At 39.2% G+C, this 19,249-nt stretch overlaps 1 protein-coding gene across 2 annotated transcripts in view; it reads right to left on the reverse strand.

Annotated features, from left to right (window-relative positions):
* The window catches only part of LOC131251830 (DNA-directed RNA polymerase V subunit 1-like), a 50,952-nt gene that overhangs the window by 21,014 nt on the left and 10,689 nt on the right, over window positions 1-19,249 (reverse strand). For both annotated transcript variants that reach the window (XM_058252797.1, XM_058252796.1), the window contains exons 3-10: window positions 18,214-18,340; window positions 17,897-18,012; window positions 16,510-16,563; window positions 12,722-12,892; window positions 10,434-10,592; window positions 10,090-10,245; window positions 8,062-9,795; window positions 7,758-7,933 (exon numbers count right to left, since the gene is read on the reverse strand). In XM_058252797.1, coding sequence (XP_058108780.1) covers window positions 7,758-7,933; window positions 8,062-9,795; window positions 10,090-10,245; window positions 10,434-10,592; window positions 12,722-12,892; window positions 16,510-16,563; window positions 17,897-18,012; window positions 18,214-18,340 — 2,693 coding nt within the window. The remainder of the gene's footprint in view (window positions 1-7,757; window positions 7,934-8,061; window positions 9,796-10,089; window positions 10,246-10,433; window positions 10,593-12,721; window positions 12,893-16,509; window positions 16,564-17,896; window positions 18,013-18,213; window positions 18,341-19,249) is intronic.

Raw genomic sequence — 19,249 nt, forward strand, 5'->3', positions numbered from 1 at the left:
TACCAATTCAAAATTGAAATATAGAAATCCAAACTACAACGAGATTCAATGACTTCATACATATCAAAGGGATTTCTCTATATAATGAATCAATTATAGAGAATGCTAGTGTATTGTATTTATTGTGTGTCCTTTTAGTGTAAGTGCATGTGCACACTTCCCTATTCCCCTGCAGTGTACTATATGCTTTTTCATAATAAAATATTATGTGTTAGGGCATGCAAGCCTAACACATCATCTCTCCCAAACTCTCCTCCTCCTCTCTCAATATTCTCATCTCTTCTTCACATTATCCTCATCAAATCTTTTTCTACTTGGTATCAGAGCAAGTTCAAGGCATTCCGCATCCAACAGGTTGAGAGGCGACACGTCACCTTGCTGACGTCAGCGTTGTACGGACGCATGGGCTCTGTTTGAGCTAAAAGTTTAGGGGTTTGATAGATCTTGATTTTAGAAGATTTGTCATGATTTTTTCAGAATTTATTGGACCTCATTTCATGGTATTTTGGGCGAAATAGAGAAATTCGAAAATCGGTTCCAGATTCCGTTTTTCTTCGATCTACCTCAAATCGGTAAGCTTTTCTTCGGTTTCTTTGCTCAAGATGGACCGAAATCTTCCTCCCAAGCTATCCATGGTGGATTTTTTTACTTAAGATCAATGTTTGAGAGGTTTTTAACCTCAAATGGGCGTGCGGCTGGGCCGTTTTTCACTCGGTCATGCCCTATTTGACTACGTTTCATGGTATTTTGGATGATTGATATTTGTTTGAGGTTTATCTCTTGTTATGTTGAAGGATTGAGTGAGATAGTTGTTTGAATCAATCTTTCTTGGCATAGGGGGTCTCTTGGCATAGGTTTATTTCTCTTGGACTCTATTATGGCTAACAAAGGGCCCTCATCTCTTGGCATAGGGTCTCTTGAATCTAACCCCTTGCAGATTACCTCCATTAAGTTGAATGGTGACAACTATCTTCAATGGGCACAATCTGTAAAAGTATTTTTAGGAGCCCGTGACAAGTTGTCGTATATTTTGAATGATTCCCCAAGCTCTACAGATGTTACCTACAAGTCTTGGACAAAGGAGAATTATCAAGTTATTGCATGGTTGTTGAATAGCATAAATTCCTCGATTAGCCACTCAGTGATGTTTTTATCCTCGGCTAAAGGCATTTGGGATACGCTTCATGATATGTTCTCGAAATCTCAGAATTTTTCACGGGTATTCCAGCTTATTCAAGAAATTAGTAGGTTTCAATAAAACTCCAGATCCTTAAAAGACTACTATTCGATGCTTCGGGGTATGTGGGATGAGTTGGATATGTATCAGCCTCTTCCTTCCAAATGTAAAGAGGATCGTGAACATGCTCATAAGCAACGGGATGATACTCGTATCATGCAGTTCCTCGCTGGGTTGAGTTCTGATTATCTTCACGTTCACGATCAGGTTGTTATGCAGGATCCTCTTCCCCCATTGACGAGTCTATGCCATGTGTCAGCGTGTTATGATCTCTACTCTTCCTTCTCATTCATTTGTGCAACCCGAGCGTTCGGCACATCTTGTTGGCGATCAGTCCTCCCTTGGTCTTCGGGTACCATCCTTGAGCTCAGGGCGCATTTCTGGTTTTGGTGGTCGTGGTAGAGGCCGCGATCTAGATCGCAGTCGCGGTGGCCGTAGTCTTCGTGGTCGTGGTGGACGTGGACGAGGACGTGATGGTTCCCGCATTTGTTCACATTGCGGTGGAACTAATCACACTATTGATTATTGCTGGCAGCTACATGGTCGTCCTACGTATGCCGCTGCTTCTGTTGCTTCTGAGACACAGTCTTCCACCCCGACAGTTGAGCAGTCTACTTCGGGGGAGTCTCTTATTATTTCTCGGGCGGTATATGATGCTCTTATGCAGCTTCACATTCGGGATATTCCTGAGCCTTCTCACGCAGCTTCGGCCCAGTCAGGTACCGCCCTTCTTGCGTCATCCTCTCCTACCTCCTGGGTCATTGACTCTGGAGCTTCCTCCCATATGACTGATAAGTTGCAATTCTTTTCTTCTTATTCTTCTTCTTCTCCCACTCAGTATGTCACAGTCGCAGATGGAACCCAATCTCCCATCTCTGGGATTGGTTCCATCCCTCTCTCTTCTTCCTTGTCTGTCTTCCGTATTGCATGTGCCTCGTTTTCCATTAAACTTATTATCTATTAGCTCTCTTACTAAATCACTCAATTGTTCCATCACCTTCTTTCCTTCTTATTGTTTGTTTCAGGACCTACAGACGAAGAGAGTGATTGGTGGGGGGCATAAAAGAGGAGGCGTTTATCTTCTCGATGATACACCTGTTGCCGCTTCTAGTACCCTTTCTCTAGATCAAGAGTCCATGACTCGGTGGCATTGCCGCTTAGGCCACCCATCCATTGCTAGATTGAGACTTTTATTTCCCTCCTTACCTGTCACTAAACCATTATGCTGTGATATTTGTAAATGGTCTAAACATCATCGTGCTACGTCTCCTCCTAGCTCTTCTGGGAGGAAATCTCAACCTTTTCTTCTGGTTCACTCGGATGTTTGGGGACCAGCTCCGGTTACCTCGACTTTTGGATTTAGATATTTTGTTACCTTTATTGATGATTATTCCCGCATGACTTGGATTTATCTTTTGAAATCTAAAAGTGAAGTGTTTGATGCGTTTAAAGTGTTTTATCATGAAGTGTGCACTCAATTTCATTGTTCCATCAAATCCCTCCATTCTGATAATGGGGGAGAATACATGTCTACTGCCTTTCTGTCCTTCTTGCAGGAACGTGGTATTTTATCTAGGACATCATGTGCTCGCACTCCTCAACAAAATGGTATTGCAGAACGAAAGAATCTTCATCTTCTTGAAGTTGCTCGCACCCTTCTACTTGGTATGCATCTACCCAAACATTTTTGGGGTGATGCTTTTTTAACTGCTACTTTTCTTATTAATCGTATACCCTCACGTATTGTCTTATAAATCTTCATTTACTATTTTTTATCCTCATGATAATCCATTTCCTCTACCACCTAAAGTTTTTGGTTGTACATGCTTTGTTCAAATTTTGGATGGGAGTAATGATAAACTTAGTCCCAGGGCGATTAAATGTGTCTTTATAGGGTATACTCGGAGTCAGAAAGGTTATAAATGCTTTGACCCATTGACTCGCAAGAAATATGTCTCTGTCGATGTCACATTCTTTGAGGATCTTTCTTTTTTCTCCTTTCCAGGCCGATCCCTCTGTGATCCTCTTGCGCGTCAGGGGGAGTATAACTCTTATCCTCTTTCCACTAGTGATCATGGGAAAACTCCTCTCCCCTCTATTCAGCATCTTGTTGGTGATATGGGTGAGTCTAAGCCTCTGCGGGTGTATCAGCGTTGAGATAAATCTTCACAAGCTCAGTTATCTACCCTTCCGCTTATTTGGATGTTGGTTCAGGTGACTCTCCTAACTCGAGTTTAGATCTTCCCATTGCCTTGCGCAAAGGGTCACGATCTTGCACTCAACACCCCATTAGTAATTTCGTTTCATATGATCATCTTTCACCGTCTTTTCAGTCGTTTGCAGCTTCCCTTTCATCACAGACTATTCCTAGATCTCTCTCACATGCTCTTCAGAGTCCTGATTGGACAAAGGCGATGATGGAAGAAATGTCTACTCTTGAGAAGAATCATACTTGGGATCTTGTGCCACTTCCTGTAGGCCATAAGCGTGTTGGCTGTCGATGGGTTTATACAATCAAGTTTCTTCCAGATGGCTCAATTGATCGCTATAAAGCCCGTCTTGTTGCTAAAGGTTACACCCAGACTCATGGTGTGGATTACTTCGAGACATTTCCTCCAGTGGCTAAGCTTAATTCAATTCGTGTTGTGCTCTCCTTAGCCGTTAATTTATCATGGCCCTTGTTTCAGCTTGATGTTAAGAATGCATTTCTCCATGGGGATCTTACAGAGGAAGTTTACATGCATCAACCTCCTGGCTTTGTTGCTTCTCACAACCCTGCACTTGTATGTCGGTTGAAGAAGGCTCTTTATGGACTCAAACAATCTCCACGTGCATGGTTCGAAAAATTTAGTCAGGCTCTCTTGGAGTTTGGCTTTGTTCGTAGTCATGCTGATCATTCTCTCTTTATATGTCGTCGATCGACGGGCATCATGGTTCTCATTGTCTATGTGGATGATATTGTTTTGTCCGGTAGTGATTCTGCTGGAATGAGGGAGGTCAAAGATTTTTTGAAGACCAAGTTTGAAATCAAGGATCTTGGTCCTCTTCGCTACTTCCTCGGAATTGAAGTTGCTCGCTCATCATCCAAATTGGTCTTGTCACAACGAAAATATGCGCTCGATCTTCTCATGGAGACCGGCATGTTAGGGTGCAAGCCTACTACCACTCCAATGGATACTTCACAGAAGCATAGCCTACTACCACTCCAATGGATACTTCACAGAAGCTTCGACCAGATGATAGTCCTCTCCTTACTGATCCCGAGATGTATCGACGACTTGTAGGCCAGCTTATTTACCTGACTATTACTCGCCCAGATCTCTCATTTGCAGTGGGGGTTGTTAGCCAATTCATGCAAGCTCCATGTACTTCTCATCTCACGGCTGTCTACCGCATACTTCGGTATTTAAAATCAGCCCCGGGTCTTGGCCTCTACTTTCAGTTGCATGGTCATCTTCATCTTTCTGGCTATTCCGATGCTGATTGTGCAGGTAGTACTTTTGATCGCCGCTCTACATCCGGCTTCTGTACCTTCCTAGGTGGCAATCTTATAACCTGGAAGAGCAAAAAGCAGCCAGTTGTTGCCCGGTCCTCGGCTGAAGCTGAATATCGTGTTATGGCTCATGCGACATGTGAACTTGTGTGGCTTCGCAATCTTCTTGAAGAACTTGGCTATCCTCCTTCGGGTCCTATTCCTCTTCACTGTGACAATCAAGCGGCCATCCATATTGCTCGTAACCCAGTTTTCCACAAGCGAACCAAGCATATTGAGGTTGACTGTCACTTTATTCAGGAGAAACTCGCTTCTAAGGAAATTGTCACTCCTTTTGTTCGATCTAGGCATCAACTTGCTGATGTTCTTACAAAATCCTTGAGTCGAGATGCTCTTCATCGTGTTCGTGACAAGTTGGGCATGATCAACATCTATGCTCCAACTTGAGGGGGAGTATAGAGAATGCTAGTGTATTGTATTTATTGTGTGTCCTTTTAGTGTAAGCGCATGTGCACACTTCCCTATTCCCCTGCAGTGTACTATATGCTTTTTCATAATAAAATATTATGTGTTAGGGCATGCAAGCCTAACACATCATCTCTCCCAAACTCTCCTCCTCCTTCTCTCTCAATATTCTCATCTCTTCTTCACATTATCCTCATCAAATCTTTTTCTACTTCAATCATGATAGGAATGGGAACGAGTGAAATGAGACAACTGTCAACTCAAGCTGTTTTGCATAAATTTATAAAATTACACCACAACAGAGATGTATATCCTACATAGCTTGGTTTGGTTATAATAAAGTATTACAAAATAGATTTTGAAGCTGCCAAACCTTAGGAGAAAGGAAATGTGAGACGATTAAAAAATAATAATAATAATAATAATAAAATTATCACTACCACAGAGCAGAACACTTTTCATTGACAAAACAAACATAATCGAATTAAAAAGAGTAAACGAGACAAGCAAACCAAAACCAAATTCAGAAGTCATTTAAGTTGGGTAAAATCATTAATTAAAAGTTACAAAGCAGTGCCTGTATCTGCTGGTGATTAAGATTCATCATTGCAAATACGATGAGTTTTCCCGCCACTTGGCAGTCCACCGTCATATAAGCCAGAGAAGGATGTCGACTCCAACAAGCCCAGGAATCAATCTCCATCTTCACTGCGCAAGATCAATCATGGTAGACAGAAATTCCCCAGAGATATTGAAAATGCGCTTTCCACATCTGTGAAATGCAATTTCCACTCACTCTAAGGAAAAAGTAGAGAGCATTAAGAAAAACTAGAGAATGAAGTGGCAAAGGAAAGGGAATACTTAAAAGATGAACCAGAGCAAGAATAGGATCATCCAACTGAGATGTTTCATCAAAAGCAAAAGCTTTGCAGGACTATAAGTTCATCAGGTTGGCAGATAGGAGGAAGGTGTGGTGTCTGTGTCAACATCATTAAATTGACCAACGGAAATCTGATATTTGGACACAGGTACCTAAATTCACTATTCAGATAAACGAACCAATGCGGTAGAGGAAGGGAATCCTACAAAGTGATGGGAAATATCTTGGATGTAAAATAGCATATCGGTTCAAAACACATGCTACGCAAGGGACAACACTAAAATTAGTTTTCCATCAGCCCCATGATCTTTAGGACTAGAACACATTGTGGTTCCTGTTTCATGGACAATGATATTTTGCATCGGACAGCAGAAGAGTGAAACACGTAAAACTAAGAAATCCATGTTATACTATAAATGGAAGAGTGTTTTCTGTAAGGGCCTGTTTGTTTAGAGAGATCCCAACACATGGACATGGAATCCTAACGAAACAAAAATCTGCGAAATTCAAAAATTATCCTGTTGTTTTGTTATGAGCGTTGTTTACTATGAAAATTTTAAAAGGTTGGTTGTCAAATAGGGAGAGCTATCTCCCGTATACGTGGACATCTACATTTAAAAGTTTTTTAAATGATTTTTCCGTTTTTCAGAGAAATTCATATTATTTTCCATGATTTTTGTCTAAACCCATAGGCCTTAATAGAAGAATGTTGAGGGCTCCGGACGAAAACAAAATTGAAAAGGACTGTAGAAATGTATCTAGATAAACATCAAGATGTTTAAAATGTATAGGTAGCATATAAGTAATAGCTAAAGGAAAAACTGTCATCATGTTCTTCATGATTTCCATCATTGCTTCCAAACAAAAAGAAATTCTGAAGGCCCACAAGAGGACCAGTTAAAACCCTTGAAAATCTCTCCAAATAGAAAGAAAATATCTAATTGCAGTAAACTTATTATTAATCAGTTTGCTATTTGTCTTTCCAAAAATGACTGAACCATAAGAGCCAGTGCAAGCAAAAATTGATGGTTCTTAAAAATCATTAAAATGCTTGCAATGAAAATTTACAACAGAAACACTGAAGAAAAACAGTTATAATTGCGTTTTTTCTTTCAACTGATAGCTGTTCGCTAGGACTAGGTTTTTTTTTTTTTTGAAGAGCTATGAATATTTTTTTTTAGATATGGCTTGACGACTGACAAGCCAGAAAAATACAAAGGAGACAAGGATCTAATATAGAGCGAGCTACATTGACACAGCCTAGTGGTACTCACAAGTCAAGAATTACTCACTGTATCATACCATATTTCCGAAATAGCTGAGTCCATGACAACAACTAATATATTCTTATAGTCTCAGTACCTTCCAGCTGTCTTCCTAAATCTTGGATTCATGCAGCAATTACTAGAACTACATTAATGTGCACAGAACCAAGCAACCAAAATGATGAGTAACTGGTCTATATTACTTGAACAATTTTAAGATTAATATCATGACAGGACAGCAAACCAAGATTTAACCACAAATCCAATGATTGAGTTGCATGAACAAATTCAGCACAAATGTGTTATAAACAGCAGAAGCAAACAAAACAGCAAGAGATAGGACTAAGGTCAAGTAAATAATGGAGAAATGCAGCGTATAAACAATAAAGGAAATGCCAAACTATAGATGATACATACTCAATGGAGAAGTCAAAAGCAACATCCTTTAAAGTGACTTTTTTCAAACGATTCTGAACTAAATATGCTGCATTCTCCTTGCAATGCATTTTCCCGCAGAAGCACTCATTCAAATATAGAATAACTCTCCGATCAATAATATCATTCTTGAAGTTAACTTTGCACAAAAGTATTTCCTGGGAGAGAAAAATATAACGAAATCCAAAGAAGCAAAAATGTATTGTTACTGAAGAAGAATAAATTAATGCAAAGATAAATGAAAAATGGCTATACTGAAAATAAAATACTATCATACTGATGGTACCTTCATCGATTCCCATGAAGAGTTGTTGCTCTGAGAAGAATCAAGAACTGCTTTATATGCAGGATTTGATACTGCAGTAGCAGCTAATACACCAACCGGTTCACCAGCAAGAGAACTTCCAGGACTATTTTCGTCCACCTGTCCATACTCAAATTGAATTATAGAATTGCTGCAGAGGTTTCTCACTGTCCCATCATAACAGATAACGACATCTCTAAGTGTGGCCATTAGATTTTTAAACAAAGTTCCTGGTTCAGTAAGTCCTCTGGAAGAACGGATCAACACTTCCCTGGATGATATGGAATGGACCAACTCTTCATAGGGGGTCAGACCTTGAAAAAAGGAGCTCTTAACTAACCCAAATGCCTCAGAAGGATAGTCAACACCATTAACAGAATACTTATTTTGGAAGTGGAAACTCATATCCTCAACTAAACGCCTTGAATAAAACTTCCCTCGGTCATAAAGTTGAAGCCCCAAAAAGCCAAGTTGTTGAACAACCTTACTGATAGCTGAATCATTTTTAGAATCTATCAAATTACCCAAAGCAGATAACTTTAGAATACGAGTCACGATAGGCAGTTTTACAGTTTTCAGGTAGCTTTCCACTTGCAACTCTACAAGTTCATTGTAATTTGATCTCAAGTGAAGTAGCAAAGGTGATATGTCCTGAATCTTCTTCTTTATATCTTCAGTAACGGCCTTGGGAATGTCAAAATCATTCAAGCCAACACTATATCCTTCTAAAAAGAGAATCTCCATCAGCAACGGCTGCAACATATTAAAGAACTTAACAGCCTCTTCTGTTCCCTTCTTGTCAAGAACAGAAGTAACAATCTCTGTGAATGATGACTGCAGTAAATCTCTATTGAAATCAATCCTCACCATTTCACTTTTACTGATCAAATGCCTCTCCCCAAAGCAGTCAAAAAACGCAGGTAAAGCACTCTGTACTATTTGCAAAACAGTCCACAGAGGACCTGTACGGTGAGCCTTAAGCAAAGCAGGTTCTGGTAAAACTGGTGAAACACACATAGCCAATTGTTGCGCAGTCGCTTTGTTCAAGAAAAAAGTCTTAAACATGAGTTTAAGTGACAATAAAGAATCATGCACCAGTTGTAAATTCAGACTACCACTATGAGAACTACGGATTTGCTTTTCAACACTAAACAGCTCCAAAACTTCTGCCTTTGCTGCTAGAGACTGTGGATAAAATATATGAACACAATCCCCATCAAAATCCGCACCTAGGGGAGCACAAATAAGAGGATTGATCTTAACAGTATGGTCGTCATGCACATAGACAGAAAATGCTTGTAATGAATGTTTATGAGTACTAGGTGGCCTATTAATGAAAACAATGTCTCCGTCCATAATACGCCTATTTATGATTTGACCAACTTTCAAATATGTATGACCTTTTGAACCTTCCCTAATTGCATAAGTGGCTGAACCATCTCTGTATGTTACACATAATTTGTCATCCACTAGTTTCTGTAAATGATCCATGTTGTATGCCGTGACCTTCTCTTCAAAAGTGATCTTTTGGGCAATTTCTAATGGTAAACCAATTTCATGAATCCCTTTATATGCATCCCCAGTAATCACACTACGAGAAGAGAACCCCGATCCCTTCCTGATAAACAGTGTCCGCATCTTTTCAAGCCATGCCTTTGTGGAAGAATCATCAACCCCTTTAACAGCCCCATACTTCCTAGTAATGTCATGAGGTGCCTTGTAGGATGATAAATGAAAATAAGATTAGGAAATACCAAATAATAATAATAAGAAGAAGAAGAAGAAGAACTACGAGTGACAAGAAAGAAGCCATCCGGCACCATCCACACGTATACTTTCAATATGCAGTATCAGATTTTTTTTTTTAAAAATGAAAATAAGAGCAGGATTGCAAGTTTTTTTTTTTTTTTTTTTAAGCATAATATAAATGACCACAGACAAGTCGCCTGGCACCATTAATGCGTGAACTGAGTTTGTTTAAATAATTTCAACATGCAATACTATGTATACCTTTGTGGTGCCCCTGAGGTTCATATACTGTGCAATAGCTGACTGCAAGTCATTAGCCTCAATTTGATATGACTCAAAGTTTGGAGAACCAGATCTTGATCTATTGATGATTTCAACTTTGTTAAGAACTTTTCTAAGCATGGATGAAGTAATATCCTGTAAAGTTATAGAAAAAAAAAAAAAAAAAACATCGAAATCAATGTTAATAGGCGGAAATAGATATACTGAAGTGATGTAGGCAACAGAAACTCTTTTTCTTAAGATTGCTGAAATATTGTCAGAAGGCCAGGAGGCCAAAGAAAGAAAACAAGAAACGCACTATTAATAAGACAAGAAAAACTTACAGAAGACATGATAGTAGTTCCATTGGAAATATCTGGCACAGACAAACAGTTTGGGGGAACAGGCAGGCATTGCAAAATAAACCCATTTTGGGGAAAGTACCCCTTCACAGCTAGTTTTCTTTTTGTCTCTTCTGGGAAATTTTTCAAAATTTGCAGCACCTAAAAAAACAGCAAAACAATGTAAACAACTGCATATCATTAAGCATCCAAAGATTACCACAATAGTTTTACAAAAGGGAGCAAATAAATAATAGAGGTTACAACTTATGGAGGCTTACAAACACCTGGTCAAAAACAAGGGCTGATAAGACAAGGATAGCTGTGCATGCCACAAAAATGACACTAACTAATGCAATCTCTTAATCTTAAACAACTTCGACAACAGTATACTTGATGCAGATATCTGAGAGCAGTGTGCACATGGTGTGCCGTAAAGGCCGTTACGTAAAGGTAACGGCGGCAACCGTTACATGTTACGGGGTGGTAACAGCCGTTATGGAAAAAAATGACCTGAAATTGCCATTAACAGCACGTTACATCCCTTATAAAGGCCATAATAGCCCCATAATGGTCTATTACGGGACATATATAGGTTTTTCATACTTTTTAATCAACATTACAGGGCAGATACAGGTTTTTCGGGAGTTTTTTCAATAAATAAAAAAGAGAGACCTTACGGGGCCGTAACAGCCTTATGCCCCGTATTGTAAAGGTAACGGTGGTGGCCGTTATGGCCACCGTTACCGTTACGGAACACCTTGTGTGCAGCACTCTACCATGTCAACCACATGGCTGTGAAGCCACCAGAAAGCTTAACCCATCTCCCTGCAGTTTGCAACCTGAGCTGTGCTACAATTTAGGAAATGGTCTTTTTTTCTTGTTTGCTGATAATTAGTGAAAAAGTCTATTAAACAAGAGAAAAAAGAATATGCATCAAGTGGGAAAGAGTACCTGATTTAAAGAGAAAACTGGATAGTTATCCCTTGGCCAAGTCATCAGCAGGCAATAAGGAGATTTTATTAAAAGGCCCGAAGACCTTATACAATCCAACAATAACATTTTCATCTTTACCAATGTGGCGAAACAAAAAATTTCGCTTAGAAGAAAATTTTAGGAAATAGTCAGTCCTGTGAATGAATCAATAAACAATAGTTCCAGATACTGATTGATTAGTCATATGTGAGTGCCATGTGTGACTATGATGAGCCACCGCCATTTTCTAAATGGTGGTAAATTGTCATAGGCATCCAGCCCAGTAGACCATGTAAAGGTATGTTACACAATACATGGATACAGAGTTTCTGTACTATGTTGAGTTTCCAGTTTGTGCAAGTGAGCCCATTTTTCAATGATCCAAATCGTTGATGAGATGGATGTCATCTTGGATGGTTCATGCAACAAAAATTACATCATGGAAACAATAGAATTTCGACCCTAAGATAGCACATGCATGCGCGCGCGGATAGATGCTTGTGTCTCCAGCCAGCAGATAACTTCCAACCTATCACCTTGTGAAAAAATAAGCCCCATTCACTCATCTAGTGGCCTGGCCACATGCATGCGTGCACGGATAGATGCTTGCGTCTCCAGCCAGTAGCCTGGCCATATGCATGCATGCACGGATAGATGCTTGCATCTCCAGCCAGCAGATAACTTCCAACCTATCACCTTGTGAAAAAATAAGCCCCCATTCACTCACCTAGTGGCCTGGCCACACCATAGAAATTAATGTATAGCCACTGATCTCTCTCTCTCTCTCTCTCTCTCTCTCTCTCTCTCTCTCTCTCTCTCTCTCTCATATAAATAACAAAATACAATGTGGATGGAGCTGAGTTTTACACAAGCTGGTCGCACAACCTAATGGACAGGTTGGATGTCATGAAATGTTGGAAGTTATCCTCTCTAATCAGTCCCGCATACAGGACCAATTTTACCCAATCTGACTTACCAAACGCAATGCAAACAACATCCTATTCACACAAGCTAATCACTGACCAAAAAATGGCTTCCACTAATGAGAATATACCTCGTGTAATATATGGTATCTTGGTATGCAAGAGGTCTATTATCCAAAGTAGAACTAACTGAAACCGCCAACAGTTTAACCAGAAAAGACTACCCATACCTTACAAGAATTCATAACCATATAGACTAAATACCTTTTTTTCTTTTTTTTTGAAAGGTCTAAATACTTTATTTCATTAATATGTTCATAAAAATTTCAGAACAACGCCAAAATTGATTTGTCATGCTTTGATCAAAGCTATAAGAAGCACATGAAAACATACCTCATAAGGAAGCAAGGGGCGACACAAGGACTCGCCACCATGATGGAACCCATATCTATCTAGAAAGTTCCAAAAACCATCACGCAGCCTTGACCTAGATGGCAGTTTCAATTCCAAGCAAAGAGCACCATCTGTTGTTTTTACTTCCTTAACTGAAATTGCCGAAACATCCTACAAAAACAAACAACCAGACTTTAATTGAGAAAAGCACCTCCCAATCAGCATCATCTGCAGTGGGTTTCAAACAGTGGGACATTCTTTTTCTATTTTTGACATGAAATGCCTTCACCATTAGGAACATTTATCACTACAGGCAAATGTACTAAATTCAAGTTATCAACATATCCGGATTTTCGGCCGATACCATCAGTATCAAGGTTTTAGAATCGCTTTCAGCAGACAGCATTGGTCACTGCCAATGCCAGTTCATGTGTACCGTATCTGCTGACGCAGGCCCAAAACGCCCAATGTAGGCTGCTTCTAGTCTTAATCAGAAGGTTAGGATTTTTCTTATAACTATGGTCTTAGAGACATTGTCCATCCGCAACATGTTCCACAATTTAGATGGTTCAGATGGCTGTACTTAAGTGCCACGTGTGAGAAGGATGAGTCACCATATGGCCTGATGGTCCTATTTCAGCAAGCAACTATCCCTGAATAAGATCTTAGTATTGTTCCACCAATCTGAATTTGAGACTCCTGACTCACAAACATTGGGCTCCACAATTTAGTTGGTTTAGTTTCGGTTCATGTGCACCACATATACAATTCCTGGGTGCATCTGAATTAAGAGTCATGCTATGACAAAGCATCAAGCAACGCTATGCCAACTTCACAAAAGAGAAACTCTAATTAGCAGAGTGTGATGAACAATACAGAGGCTGATGCAGGCAAGGTGTTCCGTAACAGTAACGGTGGCCATAACGGCCACCACCGTTACCGCTGTGATACGGGCCGTAACGGCCGTTACATCCCCCATATCGGCCGTTACGGCCATTTTTTATTTTTTGAAAAATGTTCTTCCTGGACCGTTACGGGACCATTATGGGGCCGTTACAGTTCGTTACTCAAAAGATTTCAGGCTTAAGATCACGTTAATTCAGAAACAATTACACAAATTTCATATCCCACATGAAAGTCCAAACATTCAATTAAGAGGAATCTATGCGGGTCCAGGCCTACACATATTAGGGCTGGATCAATAAAAATTATGAACCAAATAATACTCAAAGATAAGAAAAAATCATCCACACATGCACAATAATCAGTCCCTAATTCAAGGGATTCACTAATTTCAACTCAAGGAACCTTAGGGTGAAAAAAAGGGTAAATAAATTAAGGGTAATGCAATCTAGGGTTAGGGTTTATGAAAATAGTTGTGAAAAAGGAAAAATAAGAGAAAACATGAACCGGGAAACAATTCCCGCTAGCGGACAGCAGACCCGGGCCTCGCGCCCGAGCCTAGCCGCAAGTGCAAGCGGGTCCCACAACCGGAAACTGATTCCTTGGCCCTGGTCGGCCAAGGGTGGGCTCCAAACCCCCAAAGTTTCAGGGCGATCCGAGCTACAGGCTGTGCACAGTGCTCCGCCGAAGCTTCAGCCCTCCTGCAGGGCCAGATTCTGAAAACTGGCTGTAGGGAGAAGATACGCTGCAAAACTGATGGATTCAAGGCGAGGATTGCTGTAGAAGATGAGATATATGGATACAAGAGGGTATGGGCGGATGGGGATATTTGTGGCTTCGCATCACGATAGTTAACCTTTCAAAAAGAGAGGGCTTCACACCCACTTGAATTTTTCAACAACTCAGAAACTCAGAGAGTAGAAAAAAACTAACAAGAATTTTTATTAAACTTCAATGAATCAAAAGAACAATGAGGGGTGCCCATTTATAAGAAAACCATATACCCCAAAACTCGCACCAAGTGCGCGACCTATTACTCGGCGATGAAGTAAACTAAAATAAAAACCAATCAAAGAAATCTAAAGCGTTCATGATGTTCTAAATAATATAAATAAGCAAAACCTAAAGTATGAACTTAATCCAACTAGTGGGCCCCGATCATGAGATCCCATGATGGGTTTTACTTGATTATCGGGCCCACTCTCTTGAACCAAAACTCAATCTTCTAACTAGAAGGTCCTACCCGGACGTCGTCATTGATCCAGATCGATGGTGGGGCCCTTCGTGCGTACAGTGTAGGGGGGCAGGCATGTGCGTGAGATGTCCCCATCAGAGGCGGTTAAATTTATTTAGTTTTTTTTTCTTACTTCTAAATTTATTGAATAATTGCATCCAAGTAATTCAAACAAAACTATCTAAATTCTAAGTAGCGTTTTAGATGTATGATGAACTAAAAATTAATATTATTTGTTTATCTAAATATAAAACAGCCAAAAATTATTGATATTTGCCATTCTTAAGATCTATGGAGCCTGATCATCAGAGATGTACTGTTCATCCAACCAGCACTTTCGTACTTTCACATGAAGTTTTATGTAAACCCTAGTTCGTTTAGGGCATATATATTATGTCGTGAGAGTCGTCATTGTAATGAGAGTTGCTTCTTCGTTTTTTGCCTTTGAGGATAGTGGATTGGCGTGAATAGGTGGACATACCGAAAGGGAACCATGTAAATATTTGTGTTGTGGTTTGCATATTTTATTTGCTTTCTTTTGATTTTGATAATGTTGTGTGTATGGTCGAGAAGAGATCTTTCTCCCAACAGCCACGTTGTCAAGTGCGATCGCATATGCACATATGCATGTGGAAATCGGATATGCCATGGTGGCATATGCGATTGCATATGCTTTTATGTGACAATACAAGATCATATATGCGATGCATGCAATCACTTATTGGCCAACAGTCAGAACAATTTTTTTTATACAAATTCTTCACTTTTTGCCTATAAAAAGGCACTCAAATCCCCCCATTTTCAATATTATTCACTCTCAATTCTCTTTTTCTTTTTTTTTATTTTCAATAATAATTGCATCAAAGTAATTCAAACTAAACTATCTGAATTCTATGTAGCAGTTTCGATGTATGATGAACTAAAAATTAATATTATTTGTTCATCTAAATATAAAATAGCCAAAAATTATTGATATTTGCCATTCTTAAGATCTATGGAGCCTGATCATCAAAGATGTATTGTTCATCTAGCCAGCACTTTCGTACTTTCACATGAAGTTTTATGTAAACCCTAGTTCGTTTAGGGCATATATATTATGTTGTGAGAGTCGTCATTGTAATGAGAGTTGCTTCATCGTTTTTTGCCTTTGAGGATAGTGGATTGGCATGAATAGGTGGACAAACCGAACGGGAACCATGTAAATATTTGTGTTGTGGTTTGCACATTTTCTTTGCTTTCTTTTGATTTTGATAATGTTGTGTGTGTGGTCGAGAAGGGATCTTTCTCCCAACAGCCACGTTGTCAAGTGCGAGCGCATATGCACATATGCATGTGGAAATCGGATATGCCATGGTGGCATATGCGATTGCATATGCTTTTATGTGACAATACAAGATCACATATGCAAGGCACTCAATTTCCCCATTTTCAATATTATTCACTCTATATTAATTTTAGAGTTGTTCAACTTCTTCTAATACTTTAAAATTCATGAGCATACGGATATAGTAAGGCGGTTTAGATGACAAGAACATAAAGTCAAGATAATTTTTTAAAAAAATGCAAACCAATGTAAAGAAATTATATTGAAATTTTACATCTTAGATACTCAAGGCAAGAAATAGCTTTTTTGCTATGATTAAAGGATTACCAGACAAGAACATGAAGTATTTGTGGATCTTTTTTTTCCATGGCTGTGCAATACCTGAAATTTAAAGGCCAGTTCGGTAAAATAATAATAAATGCAGTGTTGAAGTCGAAGAATAAAAACACATGTGGAATGAAGTAAACTATTACTTATGCCAGAACAAGTTAAGAATGTGATCAATGACCAAGGAGATAAAATCAAACATATGTATGTATGTACGCAAGTTTGTATCTAAACATGGTGAGCAGTCCTGCGGTCATTTTTAAAAGGTGACTTCTCAAGAACACAGAAATATGCATGATCTATTGAAGTCAATAGAATCCCTATTTCATAGCCATATAATGACAAAGCTCATTCTTTTGAGATTGAAACTACCAAAAATTGCTCGAAAGAGGAATAACAATGTCCCTGGCCAATTGATCAACAAAAGCATGCTGATGATTGAGCTGGATGCTTGCACAACATGCACGTTTGAACATGAATGTGTGCATGTATTTATAATGTGTGTGTGTGTGTATTTGTCTGTTCTGCAAAACCATGAACAAATTGAATTATTAATCATTTTCTAAACACTACGGGTATGCTTGGGAGTTTGCACTCCCTGGGCAGATGTGATTTGCTCAGCCTAAATTAAAACATCCCTAAATTCAAAGCCAGATGAGTTCCCATCTGTTTCTCCACAGACCAATCCAATGGTGATCTGGGATGCGTCCAAACAGTACCAAAATGCCTCAGAAAATTTCCAACTAAGAGAATCAGCTTTTCAACTTGATAGCATTCCAGTTTTTTACTCAGCACTAGTAAAATTGGTCAGGATTGAGACCATCAAAGGTTTAAGTCTCTTCATTCAATGTTCTTACAGTAATTTTGGATGGTATAAATTGGCCATGGGAAAGGACCAGTGTTAAACAGAGGGACCATCCAGAGTCCGATGGAATTAAAGAATGACCAATGTCCAATTCAAATTGGATACCATCCAAAAATATGTCTAAGGTTGTAAGAGTTTTGGTCCTGAACCATGTACCAATCTGTTAGGGTCCACGGGTCAACTAGTGGGCCAAACCATTCAAGTCAGCACAGTGGGAAGCAGCCCCACTGGTTGAACCATGGACCCTAACACAATCATATAGAGAAATCTCTAAACTTTCAATTTGTCTGTCTGCTAGGGACACATAAGATGTTAGATTTTCAGAACATTCACGGTGGACAAGTAGTCACTGATTGTTGATTCTGTCATGCAATCTTGATTGTCCATCACTGTTTGCATGAGTAACCACAATAAAGTCATTTTTGCAACAGTAATACTCTGATACTTTTCCACAAAAAATTAGCCAATGCTCCCAAACTGGGCCTAAGACGAAAAACATGTCTTTCCATTAGGAGTATGTACCTTTCCCTTTTTAAGCTTCAAGCACTTTAAGCACACCAAGCTTAAAATATGTTTCAATCCACTGACATGGGATGGATGATATATCGGTATTGGCAATTTTATGTATCCAAAATGACCTGCATTGGGACAAGAAGGGAATGTATTACCAGTTACCACTAAGTAAAGAAGAAAAGCAAAACATAAGAAAAACAGAAAAGTACATGCCATTGCAACATATGAATAATGGAGAGATGAAATTGTGTTCCTCATACACTATCTTCTCAATAAACCTTCCTCACTGGGCCAATTAATAAATGAATGACTGGACACTCACACACCTTCGCACTTTCCATGTTCAGACGTCCCACAGGATTCGCATTTCCCTGACTCCAATGGTAGGCCGAGGAAAGGATTCGTGAGCTGACTGGGATGGCTAATCGGACAGCCACTTATAGACGATGTACACTACAAAGATTTGTATGGCATGTTAGAAGGAATTGTATATCTATACCAGCAACTGAAGAGTAAAAGAAGCAAAAAAGATAAATGAAAAAAGAAGGAAAGATAAAAGATACAAAGTAAAACCAATATGACAACCACTTATAGATGATTTTTTTTTACCACTTAGAGATTATGTGCACTGCAAAGACAAATATGACATGTTAGAAAGCATTATACATCTATAGCAGCAAATAAAGAGTAAAAAGAAGTCGAAAATGGAAATTGAGTTTTCATGAAACTTTTGAAAAAGAATAATAATAATAATAACAGAGAAAATTTTGTTACTGTGGAAAATCAATTTCCACTTCACATTTTCAAAGAATCCACAAAGGCGCTTGTGCCCATTCGCAAGGAATCCTTAGGAGTTGGAAGCTAACTTTCTGACCAAAAGGAAGATTCTTCTAAGAGCTCTTCCAACCAAAAGGAAGCTTCTTCCAAGAGCTCTTCCGACCAAAAGGAAGCTTCTTCTAAGAGCTCTTCCAATTGAACAACCAGCTAAGGACAACCTGTAGCCACCAGGATTGATTCCAAAATTGAATTCCATGAATAATAATTGCCAGTCCCCTTCCCTGCATAGTAGGAGCTGACAATATGGTGATTGTAGCATATGATTGTCCAATCGCTACCACAACAACAATCTATAGCATGGTTTAGAATATCAGTATTGGAGTGGCTGCTACAATCATATTGGATCCGTATTGGCCAATCCAATACACAATATGAATCAGCCACCAACAAAGAAACATGGGTCCATATCAGTACCTTTCAAAGCTCCTTCTATCAGACTACAACTGGGACACGTCTGGGGGCCTGCTTTTTGCTTCTTTTTCAATTTCTCACTCTTTATCTCCTTCATGTAGGCATTAGGGAAGG

This window comes from Magnolia sinica, chromosome 7 (genome assembly GCF_029962835.1).
Source record: "Magnolia sinica isolate HGM2019 chromosome 7, MsV1, whole genome shotgun sequence".
NCBI lineage: Eukaryota > Viridiplantae > Streptophyta > Magnoliopsida > Magnoliales > Magnoliaceae > Magnolia > Magnolia sinica.